Here is a 23,448-nt window from a genome sequence, read left to right on the forward strand (position 1 = left end):
CGAGGGACTTGGTGATGGGAGCACCTGAGATGACCGGAGCAGGCAGTTGTGCATGTGCCGGCTGCCTCATTCATCTCTATGAAGCTGATGGAGATAGACAAGTGCGTCGCTTGCCAATCTCCATAGAGATGAATGGTGCAGCCAGGACATGCACAGATGGCTGCTCCGGTCATCTCTGGTGTAACGCACCCACGTTTTCGTGATCTGTGGGGATCCCACTCCTCTCTTGTAGATAGGGACAAACTAGCTCTCATCGGAGACCCCCTTTAAGTCTTTGGGGTTGTGACATGTTGGCTTTTTGTTCATTTTGGTCAATTGTGTTCTTCATTCCTCGCCTCTTCCATGGAGGCCATATTACCCCTCTATATTGTGCTGCTCCTAACTGAGGCCTGAACTACTTTATCTATCTTCTTCCAGGTACTTTTGTGACCTCCTGGATCAATCGTTGAGGCACTTGTGTTAGAATTTTTGTATCCGCTCCAGATATGTAAGACTCGCATCTCCAAGGGGGCAATACAACTAGATTTACATTGATATTGTAGTTTAGGAGGTTAAATGGTTTAGTGGCCACGGGCAATTATTCATTCACATAAGGAAGGTTGCGCAAGGTGTTTTTTATTTCTTTATTCAATACATGAAGAAGCATCTAGAAATCAGCAGAAAAGTTCTGGTCCTCAGACTATAGTGACAGAAACGACCAATGATGACTGTGACTAATGATATGAGGCATCCGCATAAACTCTGCATCCATAAAACCGCATAACAATACGTAATTGCAGATTTTTTCCAGTTAATAACAATAAAGTTAATAATAATCTCTTACGAGGTGTCACTGAAGACGTGTCCTACAATGCACAAGCCTTCATACAGCTTTATCTGTAGGTGAATGCTAGCATTTTGTCTCCTAGAATAGTCACAAGAACAAGATTCGGTGCAAAGAGTAAAGTTATTGGTTACGTTCCCATCCTAGAATTTGGAGGTCCTGTGCTCTAGGCTTTCCTAGCGACGTCTCCTATTATCACTTGTCTCCTCAGACTGTGGTGCGGAGCTCTGCTCGCCGGGGGTTGGGTTCTCTCCTGCGGCACAATATTGTATCTTTATTTACACTGCTTATAAATGAAGAAGAAAGGAACATATTCTCCAGGACCTCAACCCTCGTGAGAACACCGGAGAATTTATATTTGCTTATGTTTGGGCAGAGTTTGTTTTTTGTTGGGGGGGGGGGGGGATTAATTTTCATCTCCATTTACAAATTGAGGTGGCAGAGCCTGATTGTTTGCCCCTCGTTCTCACAGGGAGATAAGAAGGGGTAGAGGCTTTCACTGAACCTTCCTGTAAATGTGTAGATGTGAGCTGGGCCACTCATGTCGTAGAAGGACACCTGCCCAGCTTCATAGTCCACATACACCCCGATCCTCCGGGGACGCCCCGTCACCGTCAGTGCTGCTGGTGGACAAGACATTGCAGTGTAGTTACCGTCCATCCATCTTCTTATTGTCCAGTAACCTTTCTCTGGGCTCAGCTCAACCTCCCCTTTCCTATTACAACTCTCTGCCGTCATCCCTAATATCCATCCTTGCTTCATCCCCACATCTGCCATCCAGAAATGTTTCCCATTGCTGAAGCCACGGGAGCCCAGGACACCGATTGTTGTGTTGTATCTTTTGGGTGTTTCTGTATTTTCTTCTTTATTTGTTGGTTTGTAACATATTGTGGTGAGGTCATGTGAGATGCGTAGAGCGGGGTGGGCAGTCGCCGGGTCCAGCACAATATTGGAAACGCCTAGAAGAAAAAGCGTCGTTAGTCCCAGGTTGTTCAACGTGCACAACCGAAATAGGTTTTGTGGGCAGCTCCTACACAAGCCAGTAGAATAATGGGACGCGCGTGCAAATACATTGTTATCTTTTTATAAAATCATTGATCAGAACACATGAATTATTGATAGTTTGGGAAACCGGTGACTCGGAAGTCACGGTAGAAGTTTCAGTTTTATCTGCATTGACAAATATCTTCCAGGCTCCTCTGTAGCTCTCACGAGGGCTCAAGCTCGGGTGTGAAGTTGGATCCATAGTCAATGTATAGAAAGATGTTACGAGAGCAGAAGGCTCCATGCATCTTATTGTGAGATCAGTTCTATTCTATCGCAGTGATCACCAGTTACGTTTTCTGAATGATGGCTCAGAAATCTTTGGCGGTCATCCTGCAGGAGATGCTCCTAACGATCTCTCCGCTCATCGCTAGTGTTTTTCAGGATTGTGTTGTCTGTGTAAGCTAATGGATGGCCTGTAAGGCGCATGCACGTGAACGCGTGCAGCCCACGGTTTGCACAGAACGATGCAAGGACTGGACAGATTGACAAACTCGCATAACACTCGCAACGTGTGCTGCCCGGATTTCCCCCCAGCCGGAACGCTGCAAACAGGAACTGAACTGACATGCTGAGTTCGGGCCGCATATGTTGCGAGTATGATGCAGGTGTGGAACGGGCCTAACGGAAAGCCAGGTATCTGTTGTTTACACTGATCCATTAAAGTTCTCCTTTAAAAAAAATGATATTTTTCTGTCCAGACATCGGTTTAAAGTCTGTTTAAAAAAAAAAAAAAAAAATGTACCATATATACTCGAGTATAAGCCTAGTTTTTCAGCACAAAAAAAGGGGTGCTGAAACCCCAAACTCGGCTTATACTCGAGTAAAAAAAATATATCAAAACTCACCTTTCCGGCAGGGGCTGGCTATATACTGGGGCAGGGGGCTGGCTATAGACTGGGGCAGGGGGCTGGCTATAGACTGGGGCAGGGGGCTGGCTATAGACTGGGGGATATGGGCTGGCAGGCTATAGACTGGGGGGGGCAGGTGCTGGCTATATACTATGGGGCAGGGTCCGGCAGGCTATATAATGGGGAGGCTGTGACCAATGCATTTCCCACCCTCGGCTTATACTCGAGTCAATAGGTTTCCCATGTTTTTGTGGTAAAATTAGGGGTCTCGGCTTATACTTGGGTCGGCTTATACACGAGTATGTACGGTAATTTTAAATGCAGATGGAAACTGGTCCATTGGATTCCTAAGATGAAAAAAAAAAAGTCAAACTTAAAATTCTCGGACTCTCCTGCACTCACCAGGCTGGAGAACTTTCTTCATGTTCTCCCATGCCATGTACTGAATTGGTCCACAATAAAGTCCCGGGTTTAGCGTTGGCGCTTCCACTCTGATCTCCGTTTTCCTTTCCTCCTCTTGCTCCCGGGCTGACCTAATCACAAACATGTAAATATGAATATCAATGTATGTTAATTTACATTACAAATCATACACACAACTTCTGGTACTCACTCTTGGAGAAAATCTTTAATATCCTGTAAAAACAACAGATGAAGAAACCTTAGAAATAAAGGCAGAAAAGTCGAGCAGAATTTTTAATACCACAGGATTTTGGCCATTGCCGCTCCCGTTATACACATCAGAAACTTACAGCCAGGAAGTCCCTCGCATCCTCCATGTCCTTCTTGCTTTGGATCCGTGACCTTGAGGTCGCCATCCTCTGCCTTTTCTTCTCAAGCTCAGCCAGATTTGTCTGCATGACCCTTGTGTTTGCTTCGCTCTCCTGCCTGAGACGATCTCTCATTGTGTTTTCCAATGACTCGAGGTGTGAACGCAGCTGCTTAAACTCCGATATTAGGTGTTGCTCCATGTGGATGTGGCTCATCTGTATGGCGGACACAGTAGTTAAGAAGAGGAGATGCATGTTTTGGGGGTTTTTTTGTTCTATCTTTGTGAGTTTTTGGGGACATTGGGGCAGATTTACTTACCCGGTCCTGACGCGATGCAGCGGCGCGTTCTCCGTCAAGGATTCGTGTCTTCCGGCGATTCACTAAGGTAGTGCGCCCAATGTCCACCAGGTGTCGCTACTGCGCTGAAGTCCGCCGGAGTTCACCAAGCCAGGCCGGGTGCAGGTAAGTGCATGCAAGCGACACTTTTTTTTTTAAAAAATATGGCGATATTTTCCGAATCTGTTGGGTTTTCCAACGGCCACGCCCCCCCCTCCCGATTTCCGTCGCGTGCATGCCGGCCCCGATGCGCCCCAATCCAATCACGTGCTCCAAAAACCCGGGGCAATTCAGGGAAAAACGGTAATACTCAGGAAACGCGTCGGAAAATCGTGATTCGGGCCCTTAGTAAATGACCCCCATTGAGTTATTTGTGCAATTTTTTGTGCCTTTTTCAAGAGTTTGCGCCATGTAACAGCAATCCCGGGTCTGTGCCTAATTTGCCTTTGTATTTCTCCTGCTTTACGCCTGATTTAACATCAATTTGCGCCTAAAAGGGTGCAAATAATTGTGTGACAACACTCCAGCCCTGACCAATGTGTAGGGAAGACAATGGTATGAGTTTAAAATTTGCGCCTAAAAAGTACAAAAATTAAAAAAAAAAAAAAGGACCTGCATTTCACAAAGAACTGAGATAACAAGATAAAAACAGGGAAGGGTTAAATAAAAAGGGGAAAATGACCCCCATTGTCAGGTACTTTTCAGTATTATATGTCAGACTAGGTGCCAAGTTAGCTAAAGAAGTCCAAAAGTTTCACAAGTCCAAACTGATCAGTTCCATCGGCACCATGAAGCAATAGAAAACCAGCCACATGGTACCTGATCCCAGTTGAATTCAATCCAACCCCGCTGAGATATGTGATAACATTACTGTTTTGTACCATTTTCAAGGAAGTAAAATGTTGGCCTAGTTCACACCTGAATCGGGAGGTTCTGTTACAAAAAGAAACAAACCATGGAAGGTCTTTCATTTCCCGCAGACCTCTACATACGGAGGGTTGGCTTCTGTGACACTTCCCTTATACATAGCAGAACAATTTCGAGGGCTGCTCTACTATTATTTCACCATCAATAATATCTGAACCTGCCGAACAAAGGTGTGAATTTAGTCTTACTCTTAAATATATCAGCTTCATCCTACAAAACCAAAAACTAAACCACAACTTTGTGTATAGACACCCCCCCCTCGCGTAAGTCTCCATACTGAAGGATACGTGCTAATACATTTTCCAGGGTGGAATAAGGAAAACTTTGCCACAAAACCCCCTTTAACATTAAGCATGACTTTATTAGGAAAACAAAGTGTCGTGATGTCCAATAACAAAACCAGAATATTCTAGAATGAGCTGTTTCGATGTTCTTGCATCTCGTCAGTACAGTGTAGGAAACTGGTTTGGCTGCGTGAGAGGTCAGAGACGAGGTCGGGGAAGAAACTATTTTTCGGAGGCCTCCGGTGTAAATACAGGCCCCGACCCCAGGGACTGCACACCTTGCAGAGGACGGAAGTCCCTGCATTATAACAGACTCTGATCATGTGCTGTAGGCCTAAGGGAAATAGTTTCATCCATGACTTACTAAAGGATAGATAGCGTTTCCTTCAATAGATGACCACACCGTGACAATTATAAGGATGCAGATCGCCATGGCAGCTCTGTGCAAATACTGTAATTTCAGCTGTGAAGCTGCGGGACATCGAGATAAGTTGTAGGGTGTAAAGTTTGTAAACCATTTATTACCTTGAGCTTTTGGATTTCTTCTTCCTGGTTCCCGATTTCCCGGTTTAGTAACTGAAAACTTTTTTCCATTGAGAAGAGGGTGCATGTAAAGTCGCCCTATGGATTACATTAAAATCAGGTAACGACAATCTATGTATGTATAATGTATATAATGTGTGTGTATATATACAGGCGGTCCCCTACTTAAAGGGGTATTCTCGTCTGGGCATTCACTTTCAGTTTCATTAATCTGCCATATATAAACATTTCTTCAATGAGATGTTATTAAAAAAAATGTTCCTGTGTGAAGATAATTTCTCATAAATGTAGTCATGTGGTCCCTTAGAAACAAGACTGAGTCCTTGGTTACGGCCACCTCTGCTGGAGAGATTGCACAAAGAAACAAAAAGTTTCTGAATATTAAATGTCTGGGAGTTATTGCATGTCCTACAGCCGTCCTGTGGTAATGATCGCTGAATCCAGGTGGTCAGGCAGAGCTCATTAGCGCATGTCTGGCCACCGCTGCCAGAGTGTGAGGTGGTCGTATCCGGGGAAGCCATCTCGTTTCTAAGGGACAACATGACTACATTTATGAGAAATTATCTTCACACAGGAACATTTTTTTTAATAACATCCAATTGAAGAAATGTTTACATATGGCAGATTAATGAAACTGAATGTGAGCGCCCAGATGAGAATACCCCTTTAAGGACACCCGACTTACAGACAACCCATAGTTACAGACAAACCCCTCTGCCCCTCTGACCTCTGGTGACCTCTCTGGATGCTTTAGTATAGTCCCAGACTGCAATGATCAGCTGTTAGGTGTCTGTAATGAAGCTTTATTGATAATCCTTGGTCCCATTACAGCAAAAAATGTTTAAACTCCAATTGTCACTGGGGCAAAAAAATTTTTGTCTGGATCTCCAATTATAAAACATACAGTTCTGACTTACATACAAATTGAACTTAAGAACAAACCTCCGGACCCTATCTTGTACGTAACCCGGGGACTGCCTGTATACAAATAATGTAATGTTCTATATATATATATATATATATATATATATATATATATATATACATATTAGGCAATATGTATACAAAAGTGTGTAATATTGGGACACAAACATTGGACCCTTGGACCGGTGTTTGCAGCCCCTGTGTCTTTTGGCATGTGAGGTCCTCTGGTGTACCGATAACAGTACAAAAGGAGACGGGTAAGACTGGCAAGGCTCCAAAGTTTGTTGCTCTGGCAGTCGCCTCAGACAAGGGGACATGGAAACCACTGCCGCGTCAGAGATCACTGAAATGCATGAGGCCTTGTGCTCGTCGTTGAGAAGACGCTAACACACAGCCCAAATATGGGACTCTACATGACCAGTGTACCCCATAGCAGCATCATACACTGCCTCTACTAGATATACTCCCTTCAGCACCACCATAGCTCTCGACCCAGGAAATACCTTGTATATCTCCAGAGCTTCTTGCATGGGCAGGAACGTGTGGTTCAGATGTTTCGTTGCTTCTTTACACACGATGCATCCCGTCATTTCACAATCCGTGCAAAAGAAAAGTAACTTCTCGCCGTGCGTATCACAGAGTTCTTTCCTTTGCCGTACAAGGCAGGATAATATGTTGGCCAGCAGGGTGTTGGGGGTTGGTTTTTGGCCTGGTCTTAGCCTCTCCTGGCAAGTAGGACATTTCTGTTGGGTTTCGAGCTTCTCATCCAAGCAAGTCTTACAGAAGCTGTGACCACACCCGAGCATCATGGGGCTTTTAAAAAGCTCCCTACAAAGGCGACACTTTAACTCTTCATATGTTGGAGGATTCATGGTTCCTTTTCAGCTGAGATACTTGGGTACAATCAGCAGAAGAACACAAGGCACGATCACATCACGGCGACTCTTCTTTATAACGTGATAAGAGTAAAACTGTACAGGCACTGGATTTGATGAGCGGCTCGGACCTTCTGAACCTACTTTGCATAGGTCTTCCTGTTTTTCTCTCTCCGGATTTCACCTCTGTTGTTTTTATCTCCATGATGATGATGATGTGGTTTGCCCAGCCTTTTAGACTTCAGCCAAATATAACATTGTAAGTTACGGGAATTGTGTGTTGAGTGAGGAAACACCAGCCCGGTTTCATTCTACTCAAGGGCGTGTCAGCTGTTATCAAAATCGAAACCTGTACCATAGGTTGTGTTTGTAGTTTAATCATTATCGGTCAGCAATAGATCCAGACACCATGGCCTGTGGGACCATCGAAAACCTCAGCGATGGACTCTCCTGTCCCCTCTGCCACCACATCTTCAAGGATCCGGTTACTCTGCAGTCCTGTGGCCACAACTTCTGCCACACTTGCTTACAAAGGCAACAGAAATCCGGGGTCAGGGAAGGTCAGGATAAAACATGTCCCGTCTGTAAGAAGATCTGCCCTGCTCACTTGTGTATCCCCAATATTACAATGAGTGACTTGGTCGGAAGGATTAAAGAAAATAGAGAAGACATAAGACAAATGCTGAAGGCTTCTCAGGACTTCTCCGACCAACTCGCCTGCAGTCTGTGTTGCGAAAGATTTCGAGACCCAGTTTCCTTGCAGACATGTGGGCACAGCTTTTGTCATGAATGTCTGCAGAAGAAGGCAAGGTCTACAAATCAAGGGGGTACATTATGCCCCACTTGTAATCAAGCGTGCCCCAAAAAGAGCTATGTTCATGACCACGTCCTGGGCAGCCTGGTAAAGAGAATAAACCGCCCAGGAAACCGCGATCAAGAGCAAGGACGGGAGGAAGGACAAGAACAAAAGCTAGTGCACGAGTGTGACAAGCACAAGGAGAGGATCTCACTTTTCTGCCTCTACGACCAAACATTGTGCTGCTTGGTGTGTAGAGATTCCTTCCAGCATGAACAGCATAAGTTCCTGCCCCTGGCCGAGGCATCAGATTTGATAAAGGTAAGCAAGTCGTGAGCAAAGTTTATATTGGAACACAACGTCACACGACCATGGGCAACCGTTACTATGGTCTAGTATATACTGGTGACCAGTGGCGTAACAACAGTTGTAGTGGCTGCTATGGGGCCCGCACTGCCCAGGGGCCCGGGATGACAGCAGAACCAAAATTTATTATTGCCATTCTCCTGGGCCCTTCCCTCCCTGCAGGCGTGGCAACAACATGGCAACAATAGGGGCCCCGCCTGCACACTTCATCTCCGCACCCCTGCACACTACGTCTGTGGGACATCCACCAGCCCAACTATCTGATCTGTGGCCCTCCCATCTTGCCTGTGTTCTGCTGGCCCATCCGTCTCACCTGTGCCCCGTTGGCTCGTCTGTGTCATGCCCGTCTTGCCTGAATCCCACTCGGCTCATCTGTGTCCCACCTGTCCGTCTGTCTTGTCTGAGTTGCACCCTGGCTCATTTCTGTCCCGTCTCACCCGGCCATTTTGCCAGTCTTGCCTGTGGGCGGCACGCACCCCTGGTCCGTGGGTCGCCTGCCCGGTCTGTGAGCCGCTCATCCATCTCATCTGGTCTGGTCTGTCTCCCACTGGTCTGTCTCTGTGGCCTCCAAAGATGCAAGTACTTTTATATGTATTTTAGATGCGTGTATATATATATATATATATATAATGGGGGTCATTTACTAAGGGCCCGATTCGCGTTTTCCCGACGTGTTACCCGAATATTTCCGATTTGCGCCGATTGTACCTGAATTGCCCCGGGATTTTGGCGCACGCGATCGGATTGTGGCGTATCGGCGCTGGCATGCACGCGACGGAAATCGGGGGCGTGGCCGAACGAAAACCCGACGGATTCAGAAAAACCGCCGCATTTAAGACAAAAAATGTGTAGCGAAAATTACACTTACCTTCACCAGGTATAGGCCGGTGAATTTCAGGGCATTCCAGCGCGCCTCCGGGGAACTTCAGCGCAGCAGCGCCACCTGGTGGACGGCGGAGGAACTACCTTAGTGAATCCCGTCCGGACCCGAATCCAGCGTAGAGAACGCACCGCTGGATCGCGAACGGACCGGGTAAGTAAATCTGCCCCAATGTGTGAGTGTGTATATGCTGTATGTGTGTTTATGTATATGATGTGTGTGTGTGTCTGTTTGTATGAATATGCATTGTGTATACATGGTTGTATATTGTATGTCTAAGCATATGATGTATATATGAATACATAAATGTGTATATATGAGAGTATACATGTATGTATATGTATAAGGACTCATTCACACAAACGTAATGGGGACCGATATGCGGCCGCACCATTTGCGGCCACATATCGGTCCCCATTGACGTCTATGGCGCCCGGTCACTCTGCGGTGAGCACACGGTGACCGTGTATGGTGACGTATAGGACATGTCCTATATTCCGCCAGCCGCTCGCTTCTCTATACTGCTCACCCCTCCTCCTCTCCAGCGTATCCAGTGAACGCACTGCGTGCAATTTGACTCCCTAATGTGTAGAGTGCTTCAGATTCGGAGAGTGCTTTGGAGCGCGGTCTTCATGCTGCATGCGCAAAAACGCAAACATATAGTGAGTGCAATAGTTATTCTTTCTATTGCACTCTATTGCACTCACTATTATGTTGGACTTACAGACATAAATGTGGTAGCCGGTGCAAATGCACACAATTGTGACACAATACTCGCAGAAACGCTGCATAAATGCACGGGCAAGCAGGTTGTACATGAATGTATGTGCAAAGTACTCAAGAAAACTGGTGCAAACACATTAATAAATGTCTGTAAGTACGGTTCATATATAGGGCGCACTGGACTATAAGGCGCACCTTGGATTTTTGAGAAAATCAAAGGATTTTTTGTGCACCTTATAGTCCAAAAAATACTGTGTGTGTAGCACTGATCACCGGTCACCAGAAAATAGATAAATTTGGGTAAAATTAAGCAGATTTGGACATCTGACTGGGTTTAGTATAAACAATAATGTATATAGTGTTTCTGCAATCAGTATATGAAGAAATTTCTATTCTAGACCAAAAGCCGAAGTTACAGTAATAAAAACTGCACCAAAAAAAAAAAAAAACCTGAAGTCTTCCACAGAGTAATAAGTTTTTGTTTTACAGAAAATAAGCTGAGCCTGGGCAATGCTTCCAGCAAATCTATAGAATATCTGCGTATACTGATATAGCTTCAAAAAAATAGTTGTAAGGAGAATTATAATATACCGTATTTTTCGGACTATAAGGTGCACAAAAAATCCTTTGATTTTCTTTGAAATCCAAGGTGCGCCTTATAGTCCAGTGCGCCTTATATATGAACCGTACTTACAGACAGCAGCTGCCTTGTACTGTGCACAGGTCTGCCACCTGCTGGTCACTCATCCTTATAATCCGGTGCGCCTTATATATGAACCGTACTTACAGACAGCAGCTGCCTTGTACTGTGCACAGGTCTGCCCCCTGCTGGTCACTCACCCTTATAATCCGGTGCGCCTTATATTTGAACCGTACTTACAGACAACAGCTGCCATGTACTGTGCACAGGTCTGCCACCTGCTGGTCACTCATCCTTATAATCCGGTGCGCCTTATATATGAACCGTACTTACAGACAGCAGCTGCCTTGTACTGTGCACAGGTCTGCCACCTGCTGGTCACTCATCCTTATAATCCAGTGCGCCTTATATATGAACCGTACTTACAGACAGCAGCTGCCATGTACTGTGCACAGGTCTGCCACCTGCTGGTCACTCATCCTTATAATTCGGTGCGCCTTATATATGAACCGTACTTACAGACAGCAGCTGCCTTGTACTGTGCACAGGTCTGCCACCTGCTGGTCATTCATCCTTATAATCAGGTGCACCTTATAGTGCGGTGCGCCTTATATATGAACCTAGACGTTTTAGCAGGCATTTATTGATGGTGCGTCTTATAATCCGAAAAATACGGTAATATATATAGAATATAATAACCGCACACTAATTATCATTATAGGTTGTGGTGTATGTGAATGTCCAGAAGCAGCTGATGTTAATGAATAAAGTCACCAACATGAGCGACGATCAGGAGGAGAGGATGACAGAACACAAGGTGAGGGTCTCTGGTGCTGCAGTAACTCTCTGTGTATGGCCGCTATAACCTGGGTAACGTGAAACAAGTGACAAGAAAGTTTGGCGCTTTGTGAGACAGTTACTATGTTATTGCTCCCAGTAAGCGAGACTAAACATTAGTCTAGCAGTTTTACTACCTGTTGGCACCCAGGTGCTCCATGAAGGACAGTTATGTCTCTGGTGTAAAGGAATGACAGTGGGCCCTGAGATTAAACCCACTTCCCAGCTGTCCCAGCCTTCTCTATGCAGTAGGTAGACATTGGGGCTCATTTACTAAGGGTCCGAATCGCGCACTTTCTTCTGGTTTCCCGACGATTTCCGATTTCCCCCGAATTGCCCCAGGATTTTGGTGCACGGAATCGGATTTTGGACATTGGCGCCGGCTTTCACGTGACAGAAATCGGGGGTGTGGCCGTCGAACAACACAACGGATTCAGAAAATTTGCACAATTTAAATAATTTGTGTCACAAGATCAAGCGCTCACATGCACCAGGAAGAAGGTCAACTCCAGGGACCTCAGCACAGCAGCGACACCTGGTGGACATCGGGCGCACGGACCTTAGTGAATCCCGGCAGAACCCGAATCCTCGCCGAAGAACGCGCCGCTGGATCGCGACTGGACGGGGTAAGTAAATCTGCCCCAATAAGTCAACGTTTCCTTCCTGCTCCAAAAATGGAAAAACAAAGGCAATACAAAAAGAGCAAGGACAATGTACAAACCTAGAGGACAACGTAGTACAAGATCGCAAGGTAAATGGATAGTCAAAGAATCAAAAAGTCAAAGATACCAGAATACAGAAAAAAAAACACAAATAAAAGACTATAGCAGGCAAAGAGCATTGATCCACCAAAACCTTATATGAGAATCCGTGGCCTCTATCCAGAGGGTGATTGGCTCAGTACTCGGACATCAAACAGGGGAGCAATGGGAGTGGAGAAAGATTCTCAGTATAACCATTAGTGAACCAGAGCAGAGTCTGCAGGAGACAGACGGGTGTGGTGCAATACAATCAAGGCTTCCAGGTGAAGGAATACACCAGTAGAGGTAGGTGAACGCTCTACATTTATAGGTTAGGATATTTTTGGATTTCATGAATTGGGTCACATGGGGGTCATTGTCTATTCTAGGAGCTTGGAAGTCGTTAAAACATTTAAGAAACCCGTCTCTTATTCACAGACTAACAAGGTGCAGGTGTCTGAACACATCACCAAAGAGTTTGAGAAACTGCACAAGTTTTTAGAGGACGCAAAAAGCGATCAACTCCAACAACTGGATGTAACCTACGACCCCCTCCTGAAGAAAATGGAGGAAAATAAGGAAACTCTCCGCAAGAAGCAGAAGCTCCTGGAGACAAACCTGGAGGAGTGTCAGAAGAAGTTGGTGGACAGCGACATTGGGGCATTGCAGGTCAGAGACGTCTCAGTATCAGTAAGATGTGTGTGTGTGTGGGGGGGTTATAACGTATGTCCTGATATGTAAAGCCACTGCCCCCTGATCCTAGAACCCCAGGGGGGGTAGTGTGGCTGTGAGCCTAGTGATGGGAGTCCCTACTGATGGATACCGCCAACATAAGATGCAGTAGATGGCAGCAAGCAGAGATCCTGAACATGATGGAAACGTAATGTGTCCTCATGCTGACCTGTAACTGTCTACCTTTCTCTTCCTACAGGATATCAGAGAATTTCTATCGCAGTGAGTATCACAATTGCAAGCCAGAAACTCGGCAAAATGCATCAGAAACCCTTAAAAAAAAACGTCTACCTGATAAAGGGGTTGGCCACACTTTTACATAAGCTTCCCATGGGCCTTTACTGCCTTGTGAATAATCCCTGAATGTTCATTAAGGGATTCAGCAGCCCTGGTACTTACTTTTGTGCTGTGTGTAGACTCTCTGTGCTTCTTTGTTTACATGTCTGAGCTCTGAATATAAGGAGCTGCAGAGGCACAGTATGACTTACCCTTAATCCTCTCATCTTCCTGCCATGTAAAGTAAATAGAGAAGCATTAGGAGGTCCTAGAGCAGTGAAAGAGGGACCTGTGTATATACAGAGGGCAACAGGGGGAGAAAAGGGCAAGGCTGAAGATATCAGGGGATGTATACATGCAGAGACATGTCTAATGGAAGAGACTTATTGAAAAGTGGACAACCCCTTCAAGTTTATGTAGTTTGACTTATTGGAAAAGAGGCGTGTTCTCACATGAAATGGGTGTGGCCCAGAAGGCGGAGCCTCAGAGTAAATCTATCATCAAGTATTAAACAGTCTCACACTGCACAAGAATCATCTCCGTTACTAATATTAAGGGGAGCTCTGACATCCTACAAAATAATCTTAGGGGCATCAGGGGGAGGTAGAGGGTGGATATTCATCTTCTCCTCTTGCCTCCTTCTACCACCTTCTCATTACTGCCCCTTCTGTGCACAGATGGAGCGTGGCCGAGTCTGTGGAAGAGGAGCCACAGGTGCCACGTACTACTGGCTGCAGCTTATCTGCCTTGAATATAGGGTCGGGGACGCTCAGTTTGCCCTGTGTTTATGTATCTGCCCTCTGTTAGGCGTTAGATACAAATAAAAACCTGTCAGACCCGACACAACAACAACGTGCATCTCCAGGCTTCCAAGCATTTTCCACTGCAGTCATTACTTCTTATTTATTTTTGATCCAGACACTGTAAGACGGGACAGATAGAAGAGAACCTCACTGTGATCAAAGAGAAACCGGAAACTGGACTCTTCAAGGGGCCCTTCCAGTACTATACCTGGAAGAGAATGCTGTCTGTGCTCCAACCAGGTAACAGTGAGTGCAGCTCTGCGGTATAATACAGGATGTAACTCAGGATCAGTACAGGTTAAGTAATGTCATGTATGTACACAGTGACTGCACCAGCAGCAGAATAGTGAGTGCAGCTCTGGAGTATAATACAGGATGTAACTCAGGATCAGCACAGGATAAGTAATGTCATGTATGTACACAGTGACTGCACCAGCAGCAGAATAGTGAGTGCAGCTCTGCGGTATAATACAGGATGTAACTCAGGATCAGTACAGGATAAGTAATGTCATGTATGTACACAGTGACTGCACCAGCAGCAGAATAGTGAGTGCAGCTCTGGAGTATAATACAGGATGTAACTCAGGATCAGCACAGGATAAGTAATGTCATGTATGTACACAGTGACTGCACCAGCAGCAGAATAGTGAGTGCAGCTCTGGGGTATAATACAGGATGTAACTCAGGATCAGTACAGGATAAATAATGCCATGTATGTACACAGTGACTGCACCACCAGCAGAATAGTGAGTGCAGCTCTGCGGTATAATACAGGATGTAACTCAGGATCAGTACAGGATAAGTAATGTCATGTATGTACACAGTGACTGCACCAGCAGCAGAATAGTGAGTGCAGCTCTGGGGTATAATACAGGATGTAACTCAGGATCAGTACAGGATAAGTAATGTCATGTATGTACACAGTGACTGCACCAGTAGCAGAATAGTGAGTACAGCTCTGGGGTATAATACAGGATGTAACTCAGGATCAGTACAGGATAAGTAATGTCATGTATGTACACAGTGACTGCACCAGCAGCAGAATAGTGAGTGCAGCTCTGGAGTATAATACAGGATATAACTCAGGATCAGTACAGGATAAGTAATGTCATGTATGTACACAGTGACTGCACCAGCAGCAGAATAGTGAGTGCAGCTCTGGGGTATAATACAGGATGTAACTCAGGATCAGTACAGGATAAGTAATGTCATGTATGTACACAGTGACTGCACCAGCAGCAGAATAGTGAGTGCAGCTCTGGGGTATAATACAGGATGTAACTCAGGATCAGTACAGGATAAGTAATGTCATGTATGTACACAGTGACTGCACCAGCAGCAGAATAGTGAGTGCAGCTCTGGGGTATAATACAGGATGTAACTCAGGATCAGTACAGGATAAGTAATGTCATGTATGTACACAGTGACTGCACCAGCAGCAGAATAGTGAGTGCAGCTCTGGGGTATAATACAGGATGTAACTCAGGATCAGTACAGGATAAGTAATGTCATATATGTACACAGTGACTGCACCAGCAGCAGAATAGTGAGTGCAGCTCTGGAGTATAATACAGGATGTAACTCAGGATCAGTACAGGATAAGTAATGTCATGTATGTACACAGTGACTGCACCAGCAGCAGAATAGTGAGTGCAGCTCTGGGGTATAATACAGGATGTAACTCAGGGTCAGTACAGGATAAGTAATGTCATGTATGTACACAGTGACTGCACCAGCAGCAGAATAGTGAGTGCAGCTCTGGAGTATAATACAGGATGTAACTCAGGATCAGTACAGGATCAGTAATGTCATGTATGTACACAGTGACTGCACCAGCAGCAGAATAGTGAGTGCAGCTCTGGGGTATAATACAGGATGTAACTCAGGATCAGTACAGGATAAGTAATGTCATGTATGTACACAGTGACTGCACCAGCAGCAGAATAGTGAGTGCAGCTCTGGGGTATAATACAGGATGTAACTCAGGATCAGTACAGGATAAGTAATGTCATGTATGTACACAGTGACTGCACCAGCAGCAGAATAGTGAGTGCAGCTCTGGAGTATAATACAGGATGTAACTCAGGATCAGTACAGAATAAGTAATGTCATGTATGTACACAGTGACTGCACCAGCAGCAGAATAGTGAGTGCAGCTCTGGGGTATAATACAGGATGTAACTCAGGATCAGTACAGGATAAGTAATGTCATGTATGTACACAGTGACTGCACCAGCAGCAGAATAGTGAGTGCAGCTCTGGAGTATAATACAGGATGTAACTCAGGATCAGTACAGAATAAGTAATGTCATGTATGTACACAGTGACTGCACCAGCAGCAGAATAGTGAGTGCAGCTCTGGGGTATAATACAGGATGTAACTCAGGATCAGTACAGGATAAGTAATGTCATGTATGTACACAGTGACTGCACCAGCAGCAGAATAGTGAGTGCAGCTCTGGGGTATAATGCAGGATGTAACTCAGGATCAGTACAGGATAAGTAATGTCATGTATGTACACAGTGACTGCACCAGCAGCAGAATAGTGAGTGCAGCTCTGGAGTATAATACAGGATGTAACTCAGGATCAGTACAGGATAAGTAATGTCATGTATGTACACAGTGACTGCACCAGCAGCAGAATAGTGAGTGCAGCTCTGGAGTATAATACAGGATGTAACTCAGGGTCAGTACAGGATAAGTAATGTCATGTATGTACACAGTGACTGCACCAGCAGCAGAATAGTGAGTGCAGCTCTGGAGTATAATACAGGATGTAACTCAGGATCAGTACAGGATAAGTAATGTCATGTATGTACACAGTGACTGCACCAGCAGCAGAATAGTGAGTGCAGCTCTGGGGTATAATACAGGATGTAACTCAGGATCAGTACAGGATAAGTAATGTCATGTATGTACACAGTGACTGCACCACCAGCAGAATAGTGAGTGCAGCTCTGGAGTATAATACAGGATGTAACTCAGGATCAGTACAGGATAAGTAATGTCATGTATGTACACAGTGACTGCACCAGCAGCAGAATAGTGAGTGCAGCTCTGGAGTATAATACAGGATGTAACTCAGGATCAGTACAGGATAAGTAATGTCATGTATGTACACAGTGACTGCACCAGCAGCAGAATAGTGAGTGCAGCTCTGGGGTATAATACAGGATGTAACTCAGGATCAGTACAGGATAAGTAATGTCATGTATGTACACAGTGACTGCACCAGCAGCAGAATAGTGAGTGCAGCTCTGGGGTATAATACAGGATGTAACTCAGGATCAGTACAGGATAAGTAATGTCATGTATGTACACAGTGACTGCACCTGCAGCAGAATAGTGAGTGCAGCTCTAGGGTATAATACAGGATGTAACTCAGGATCAGTACAGGATAAGTAATGTCATGTATGTACACAGTGACTGCACCAGCAGCAGAATAGTGAGTGCAGCTCTGGGGTATAATACAGGATGTAACTCAGGATCAGTACAGGATAAGTAATGTCATGTATGTACACAGTGACTGCACCAGCAGCAGAATAGTGAGTGCAGCTCTGGGTATAATACAGGATGTAACTCAGGATCAGTACAGGATAAGTAATGTCATGTATGTACACAGTGACTGCACCAGCAGAATAGTGAGTGCAGCTCTGGAGTATAATACAGGATGTAACTCAGGATCAGTACAGGATAAGTAATGTCATGTATATACACGGTGACTGCACCAGCAGCAGAATAGTGAGTGCAGCTCTGGGGTATAATACAGGATGTAACTCAGGATCAGTACAGGATAAGTAATGTCATGTATGTACACAGTGACTGCACCAGCAGCAGAATAGTGAGTGCAGCTCTGGAGTATAATACAGGATGTAACTCAGGATCAGTACAGGATAAGTAATGTCATGTATGTACACAGTGACTGCACCAGCAGCAGAATAGTGAGTGCAGCTCTGGAGGATAATACAGGATGTAACTCAGGATCAGTACAGGATAAGTAATGTCATGTATGTACACAGTGACTGCACCAGCAGCAGAATAGTGAGTGCAGCTCTGGAGTATAATACAGGATGTAACTCAGGATCAGTACAGGATAAGTAATGTCATGTATGTACACAGTGACTGCACCAGCAGCAGAATAGTGAGTGCAGCTCTGGAGTATAATACAGGATGTAACTCAGGATCAGTACAGGATAAGTAATGTCATGTATGTACACAGTGACTGCACCACCAGCAGAATAGTGAGTGCAGCTCTGGAGTATAATACAGGATGTAACTCAGGATCAGTACAGGATAAGTAATGTCATGTATGTACACAGTGACTGCACCAGCAGAATAGTGAGTGCAGGATGTGTGTCTCTCTATGGGTCCTGTCAGTCTCATCAGTCAGAAATCTTTCGGTCTGTCCTTGGAGAAGACAAAACCTTAAACTTCATTTTCCATGTGGTTCCGCAGCAGCTGCTCCTCTGGTACTGGATCCACAGACGGCTAATTGGGATGTGCTCCTGTCCAAGGATCTGACCAGCCTCTCCTATCGCCAAAATATTTTTACACTCTTCAGTGAGAGGTGAGTTACAATCTGGGGGGGACAATGGCGGCTGATGACCCCGGAGTCTGTCACTAGAAACTGAGAGTCTGCAATCAGGGGACAGGATAGAAATCTGACCGTGGTCACACCAGTGCTCGTTATATCCCACAGCTCTGATTACTCTCTGTGATACTAACGAGCCCTGCACCTGTGTGATACTAAAGAGCCCTGCACCTGTGTGATACTAACGGGCCCTGCACCTGTGCGATACTAACGGGCCCTGCACCTGTGCGATACTAACGAGCCGTGCACCTGTGCGATACTAACGAGCCGTGAACCTGTGCGATACTAACGAGCCGTGAACCTGTGCGATACTAACGAGCCATGCACCTGTGTGATATAACGAGCCCTGCACCTGTGTGATATAACGAGCCCTGCACCTGTGTGACCAGAGTCAGATTTCTGTGCCCTGGAAATAAACATAGAAGCTTCCTATAGAAGAACAGCAAGCAGAGATGTAGAAAACGGTGAGGACTTGATACAGAGAGTAGATTGGACAATTGTATTATTTTTCATCATACAAACAATAACATTAATTTGGTGGGAATATCCCAAAAATAAGGGGAAAGCACTGGACATATCCTGGTGGCTGACATGGGCACAATGTGAGTGCGGGACAGGAACTTGCTGGGACAGGGACTTGCTGGGACAGGGTCCTGCTGGGTCAGGGTCTTGCTGGGTCAGGGTCTTGCTGGGTCAGGGTCTTGCTGGGTCAGGGTCTTGCTGGGTCAGGGTCTTGCTGGGTCAGGGTCTTGCTGGGTCAGGGTCTTGCTGGGTCAGGGTCTTGCTGGGTCAGGGTCTTGCTGGGTCAGGGACTTGCTGGGACAGGGACTTGCTGGGACAGGGACTTGCTGGGACAGGGACTTGCTGGGACAGGGACTTGCTGGGACAGGGTCTTGCTGGGACAGGGTCTTGCTGGGTCAGGGTCTTGCTGGGTCAGGGTCTTGCTGGGACAGGGTCTTGCTGGGACAGGGTCTTGCTGGGTCAGGGACTTGCTGGGTCAGGGACTTGCTGGGACAGGGTCTTGCTGGGTCAGGGACTTGCTGGGTCAGGGACTTGCTGGGACAGGGTCTTGCTGGGTCAGGGACTTGCTGGGACAGGGTCTTGCTGGGTCAGGGACTTGCTGGGACAGGGACTTGCTGGGACAGGGTCTTGCTGGGTCAGGGTCTTGCTGGGACAGGGTCTTGCTGGGACAGGGTCTTGCTGGGTCAGGGACTTGCTGGGTCAGGGACTTGCTGGGTCAGGGTCTTGCTGGGTCAGGGTCTTGCTGGGTCAGGGACTTGCTGGGACAGGGTCTTGCTGGGTCAGGGACTTGCTGGGTCAGGGTCTTGCTGGGACAGGGTCTTGCTGGGACAGGGTCTTGCTGGGTCAGGGACTTGCTGGGACAGGGTCTTGCTGGGACAGGGTCTTGCTGGGTCAGGGACTTGCTGGGTCAGGGTCTTGCTGGGTCAGGGTCTTGCTGGGTCAGGGTCTTGCTGGGTCAGGGACTTGCTGGGACAGGGTCTTGCTGGGACAGGGTCTTGCTGGGTCAGGGACTTGCTGGGTCAGGGTCTTGCTGGGTCAGGGTCTTGCTGGGTCAGGGTCTTGCTGGGTCAGGGTCTTGCTGGGACAGGGTCTTGCTGGGTCAGGGTCTTGCTGGGTCAGGGTCTTGCTGGGTCAGGGTCTTGCTGGGACAGGGTCTTGCTGGGTCAGGGACTTGCTGGGTCAGGGACTTGCTGGGACAGGGTCTTGCTGGGTCAGGGACTTGCTGGGTCAGGGTCTTGCTGGGTCAGGGTCTTGCTGGGTCAGGGTCTTGCTGGGTCAGGGACTTGCTGGGACAGGGTCTTGCTGGGTCAGGGTCTTGCTGGGTCAGGGTCTTGCTGGGTCAGGGTCTTGCTGGGACAGGGTCTTGCTGGGTCAGGGACTTGCTGGGTCAGGGACTTGCTGGGTCAGGGTCTTGCTGGGTCAGGGTCTTGCTGGGACAGGGTCTTGCTGGGACAGGGTCTTGCTGGGACAGGGTCTTGCTGGGTCAGGGTCTTGCTGGGACAGGGACTTGCTGGGACAGGGACCGGAACCAAATTTACCTTTAGAGCACCTATTAACAAAGGGCACCCATGCCACCCTGAGATTAGACTGAGGTCAGCGACACATTTTGGGGGACAGTAGTAACGTTACTTTGTGTTTACCATAACCCCAGGAGGTCCCTTCATTTCCACGTTGCGTTGACCACCGAGTGCTTCAGCGACGGCCGCCACTACTTTGAAGTGGACGTAGACGGGAAGAAGGAGTGGATCGTAGGACTGGCCAAGGATACAGTGGAGAGGAAGCGCGACGCCATTATAGATGATATTTACTGCTCCATATTCCGGAACAGCCACGGCGAACTCTTCATAAGTGATAGCGTGGTAGTCAGCGTGGCCTGCGTGACACTAAAAAGAGTCGGGATGTACCTGGATTACACGGGAGGTCAGGTCTCCTTCTACAACGCGGAAAAGATGACCCATCTCCACAGCTTGTCTGCTAACTTCACTGGTGAACTCTGTCCATACATTGGGACCAGCGGCTTAGAAGAAGTCCCCATAAAGATTGTCCACCTCCGACTGTGACATGAGAACCTCCTGCAGACCCTCGTGGTGACCACGCCAGGAGTAATCACAGCAACGGGGATGGTGGGCATAGGTTCAGCGCCATGGAGAGGACATGGCCCGTAACACGGGGAGAGGTATCGCTCCGTACGCCCACTGCCGTCTATGGGGGCCGCATTTATGTTCCCCACACGGTAGTGTGAATGGGGCCTAAGACTTTTCTACTGGAAACATCACGGCCGTCACACTGGGTCTGCAAGCGTGGACTCCCCAACCTTACTTATACGCTGGAGATCAGAGAGAAACGCTTAACTTATTAGGAACTGATGGGAAACATTATATTTGTGAACAGACTAGAGAAAGACTTAACCCAAAGTGTGTAAAGCAGTCAGTGACAGGTGGTGGAGGAAGTGTCAGGGATTGGGGAATGTTTTCTGCAGCAGGGGCTGGACCTCTCATACAGCTACACAGTAGGGGGACTACAAATATCAGAACCTTCTTCTACAACACGCGGTTCCTCCCTTGTGCTCATCACTCAATCAGCAGCAATTTTCATGCAGGACAAATGCCCCCTGGAACACAGCAACACGGGTAAAGCAGAAAACATTGCAGTCCTGATCTCAACCTAAAGGAAAACCTCTTGGTGACAAAGTTCTGGCCAAGAAACCCAGAAGAGCGGAGCAGATCCCAGCAGAGCCGTGAGAGACCAGTGAGATCCTGTGGCCGGGGGCTGAGGTCCTGTGGCCGGGGGCTGAGGTCCTGTGGCCGGGGGCTGAGGTCCTGTGGCCGGGGGTTGAGGTCCTGGGGCCGGGGTCCTGTGGTCCTGTGGTTCTGGGCTCCAGTCATTGCTGTTCTCTAATTATCAGCATCAGATTTTATGTATAATAAAGGTTTTATGTTGATACTTTGGTGATTGTGTAAAACCCTGTTCTAGTGACCGGGAGACCCCGCACATCCATCACATGTTCTGCAATGCGCCGCTCCCTGTGCAGTGGTCACATCAGGTTACTGCAGGAATGGAGCCGGGTGCAGACAGCGCTGCTCCCCGTGTAGTGGTCACATCAGGTTACTGCAGGAATGGAGCCGGGTGCAGACAGCGCTGCTCCCTGTGCAGTGGTCACATCAGGTTACTGCAGGAATGGAGCCGGGTGCAGACAGCGCAGCTCCCTGTGCAGTGGTCACATCAGGTTACTGCAGGAATGGAGCCGGGTGCAGACAGCGCCGCTCCCTGTGCAGTGGTCACATCAGGTTACTGCAGGAATGGAGCCGGGTGCAGACAGCGCCACTCCCTGTGCAGTGGTCACATCAGGTTACTGCAGGAATGGAGCCGGGTGCAGACAGCGCCGCTCCCTGTGCAGTGGTCACATCAGGTTACTGCAGGAATGGAGCCGGGTGCAGACAGCGCCGCTCCCTGTGCAGTGGTCACATCAGGTTACTGCAGGAATGGAGCCGGGTGTAGACAGCGCCGCTCCCCGTGCAGTGGTCACATCAGGTTACTGCAGGAATGGAGCCGGGTGCAGACAGCGCCGTTCCCTGTGCAGTGGTCACATCAGGTTACTGCAGGAATGGAGCCGGGTGCAGACAGCGCCAATCCCTGTGCAGTGGTCACATCAGGTTACTGCAGGAATGGAGCCGGATACAGACAGCGCCGCTCCCTGTGCAGTGGTCACATCAGGTTACTGCAGGAATGGAGCCGGGTGTAGACAGCGCCGCTCCCCGTGCAGTGGTCACATCAGGTTACTGCAGGAATGGAGCCGGGTGCAGACAGCGCCGCTCCCTGTGCAGTGGTCACATCAGGTTACTGCAGGAATGGAGCCGGGTGCAGACAGCGCAGCTCCCTGTGCAGTGGTCACATCAGGTTACTGCAGGAATGGAGCCGGGTACAGACAGCGCCGCTCCCTGTGCAGTGGTCACATCAGGTTACTGCAGGAATGGAGCCGGGTGCAGACAGCGCCGCTCCCTGTGCAGTGGTCACATCAGGTTACTGCAGGAATGGATTTACCTCTGCATTTTTCGCTCTGGTTGCTATGGTGATCTTGGAGATAATACTACATAGTACCTGGAGGAGCGGCGCAGTCTCAGGATCACAATCAGGGCCGGCGCTAGCACTGGGAATACCGGGAC

At 47.5% G+C, this 23,448-nt stretch overlaps 2 protein-coding genes across 3 annotated transcripts; one reads left to right on the forward strand and one right to left on the reverse strand.

The window, feature by feature from the left end:
• Nucleotides 1-1,220: 1,220 nt before the first annotated feature.
• On the reverse strand, nucleotides 1,221-7,555 carry LOC140076304 (zinc-binding protein A33-like). Its single transcript, XM_072122880.1, has 6 exons — nucleotides 7,007-7,555; nucleotides 5,562-5,657; nucleotides 3,471-3,704; nucleotides 3,332-3,354; nucleotides 3,121-3,251; nucleotides 1,221-1,782 (listed from the first exon to the last, which is right to left on the reverse strand). Exons 1-6 carry the CDS (start codon nucleotides 7,373-7,375, stop codon nucleotides 1,247-1,249), a joined length of 1,389 nt encoding a protein of 462 aa, XP_071978981.1. The 5' UTR covers nucleotides 7,376-7,555; the 3' UTR covers nucleotides 1,221-1,246.
• Nucleotides 7,556-7,732: 177 nt separating this feature from the next.
• LOC140076300 (zinc-binding protein A33-like) lies at nucleotides 7,733-22,086 on the forward strand. 2 transcript variants are annotated; one of them, XM_072122870.1, is made up of 7 exons: nucleotides 7,733-8,495; nucleotides 11,505-11,600; nucleotides 12,799-13,029; nucleotides 13,292-13,314; nucleotides 14,287-14,411; nucleotides 18,631-18,739; nucleotides 20,937-22,086. In XM_072122870.1, the coding sequence occupies exons 1-7, from the start codon at nucleotides 7,788-7,790 to the stop codon at nucleotides 21,343-21,345; spliced, it is 1,701 nt and encodes a 566-aa protein (XP_071978971.1). In that variant the 5' UTR covers nucleotides 7,733-7,787; the 3' UTR covers nucleotides 21,346-22,086. The 2 variants fall into 2 exon arrangements, with proteins under 2 accessions (XP_071978971.1, XP_071978970.1); XM_072122869.1 differs by having other exon boundaries at nucleotides 7,734-8,495; nucleotides 18,628-18,739; nucleotides 20,937-22,085.
• The last annotated feature ends 1,362 nt before the right edge of the window (nucleotides 22,087-23,448 follow it).

Source organism: Engystomops pustulosus, chromosome 8 (assembly GCF_040894005.1).
Source record: "Engystomops pustulosus chromosome 8, aEngPut4.maternal, whole genome shotgun sequence".
Lineage (NCBI taxonomy): Eukaryota > Metazoa > Chordata > Amphibia > Anura > Leptodactylidae > Engystomops > Engystomops pustulosus.

Coding starts and splice junctions, on each gene's coding strand:
- LOC140076300 (XM_072122869.1), top strand. CDS start 7,788: ATGGCCTGTGGGACCATCGAAAACCTCAGCGATGGACTCTCCTGTCCC. Junction 13,315..14,286: donor ATCAGAGAATTTCTATCGCA/GTGAGTATCACA, acceptor TTTTTGATCCAG/ACACTGTAAGACGGGACAGA. Junction 14,412..18,627: donor GCTGTCTGTGCTCCAACCAG/GTAACAGTGAGT, acceptor GTGGTTCCGCAG/CAGCTGCTCCTCTGGTACTG.
- LOC140076304 (XM_072122880.1), bottom strand. CDS start 7,375: ATGAATCCTCCAACATATGAAGAGTTAAAGTGTCGCCTTTGTAGGGAG. Junction 5,658..7,006: donor AAGCTCTGGAGATATACAAG/GTATTTCCTGGG, acceptor TGTAATCCATAG/GGCGACTTTACATGCACCCT. Junction 3,355..3,470: donor ATGCGAGGGACTTCCTGGCT/GTAAGTTTCTGA, acceptor TTGTTTTTACAG/GATATTAAAGATTTTCTCCA.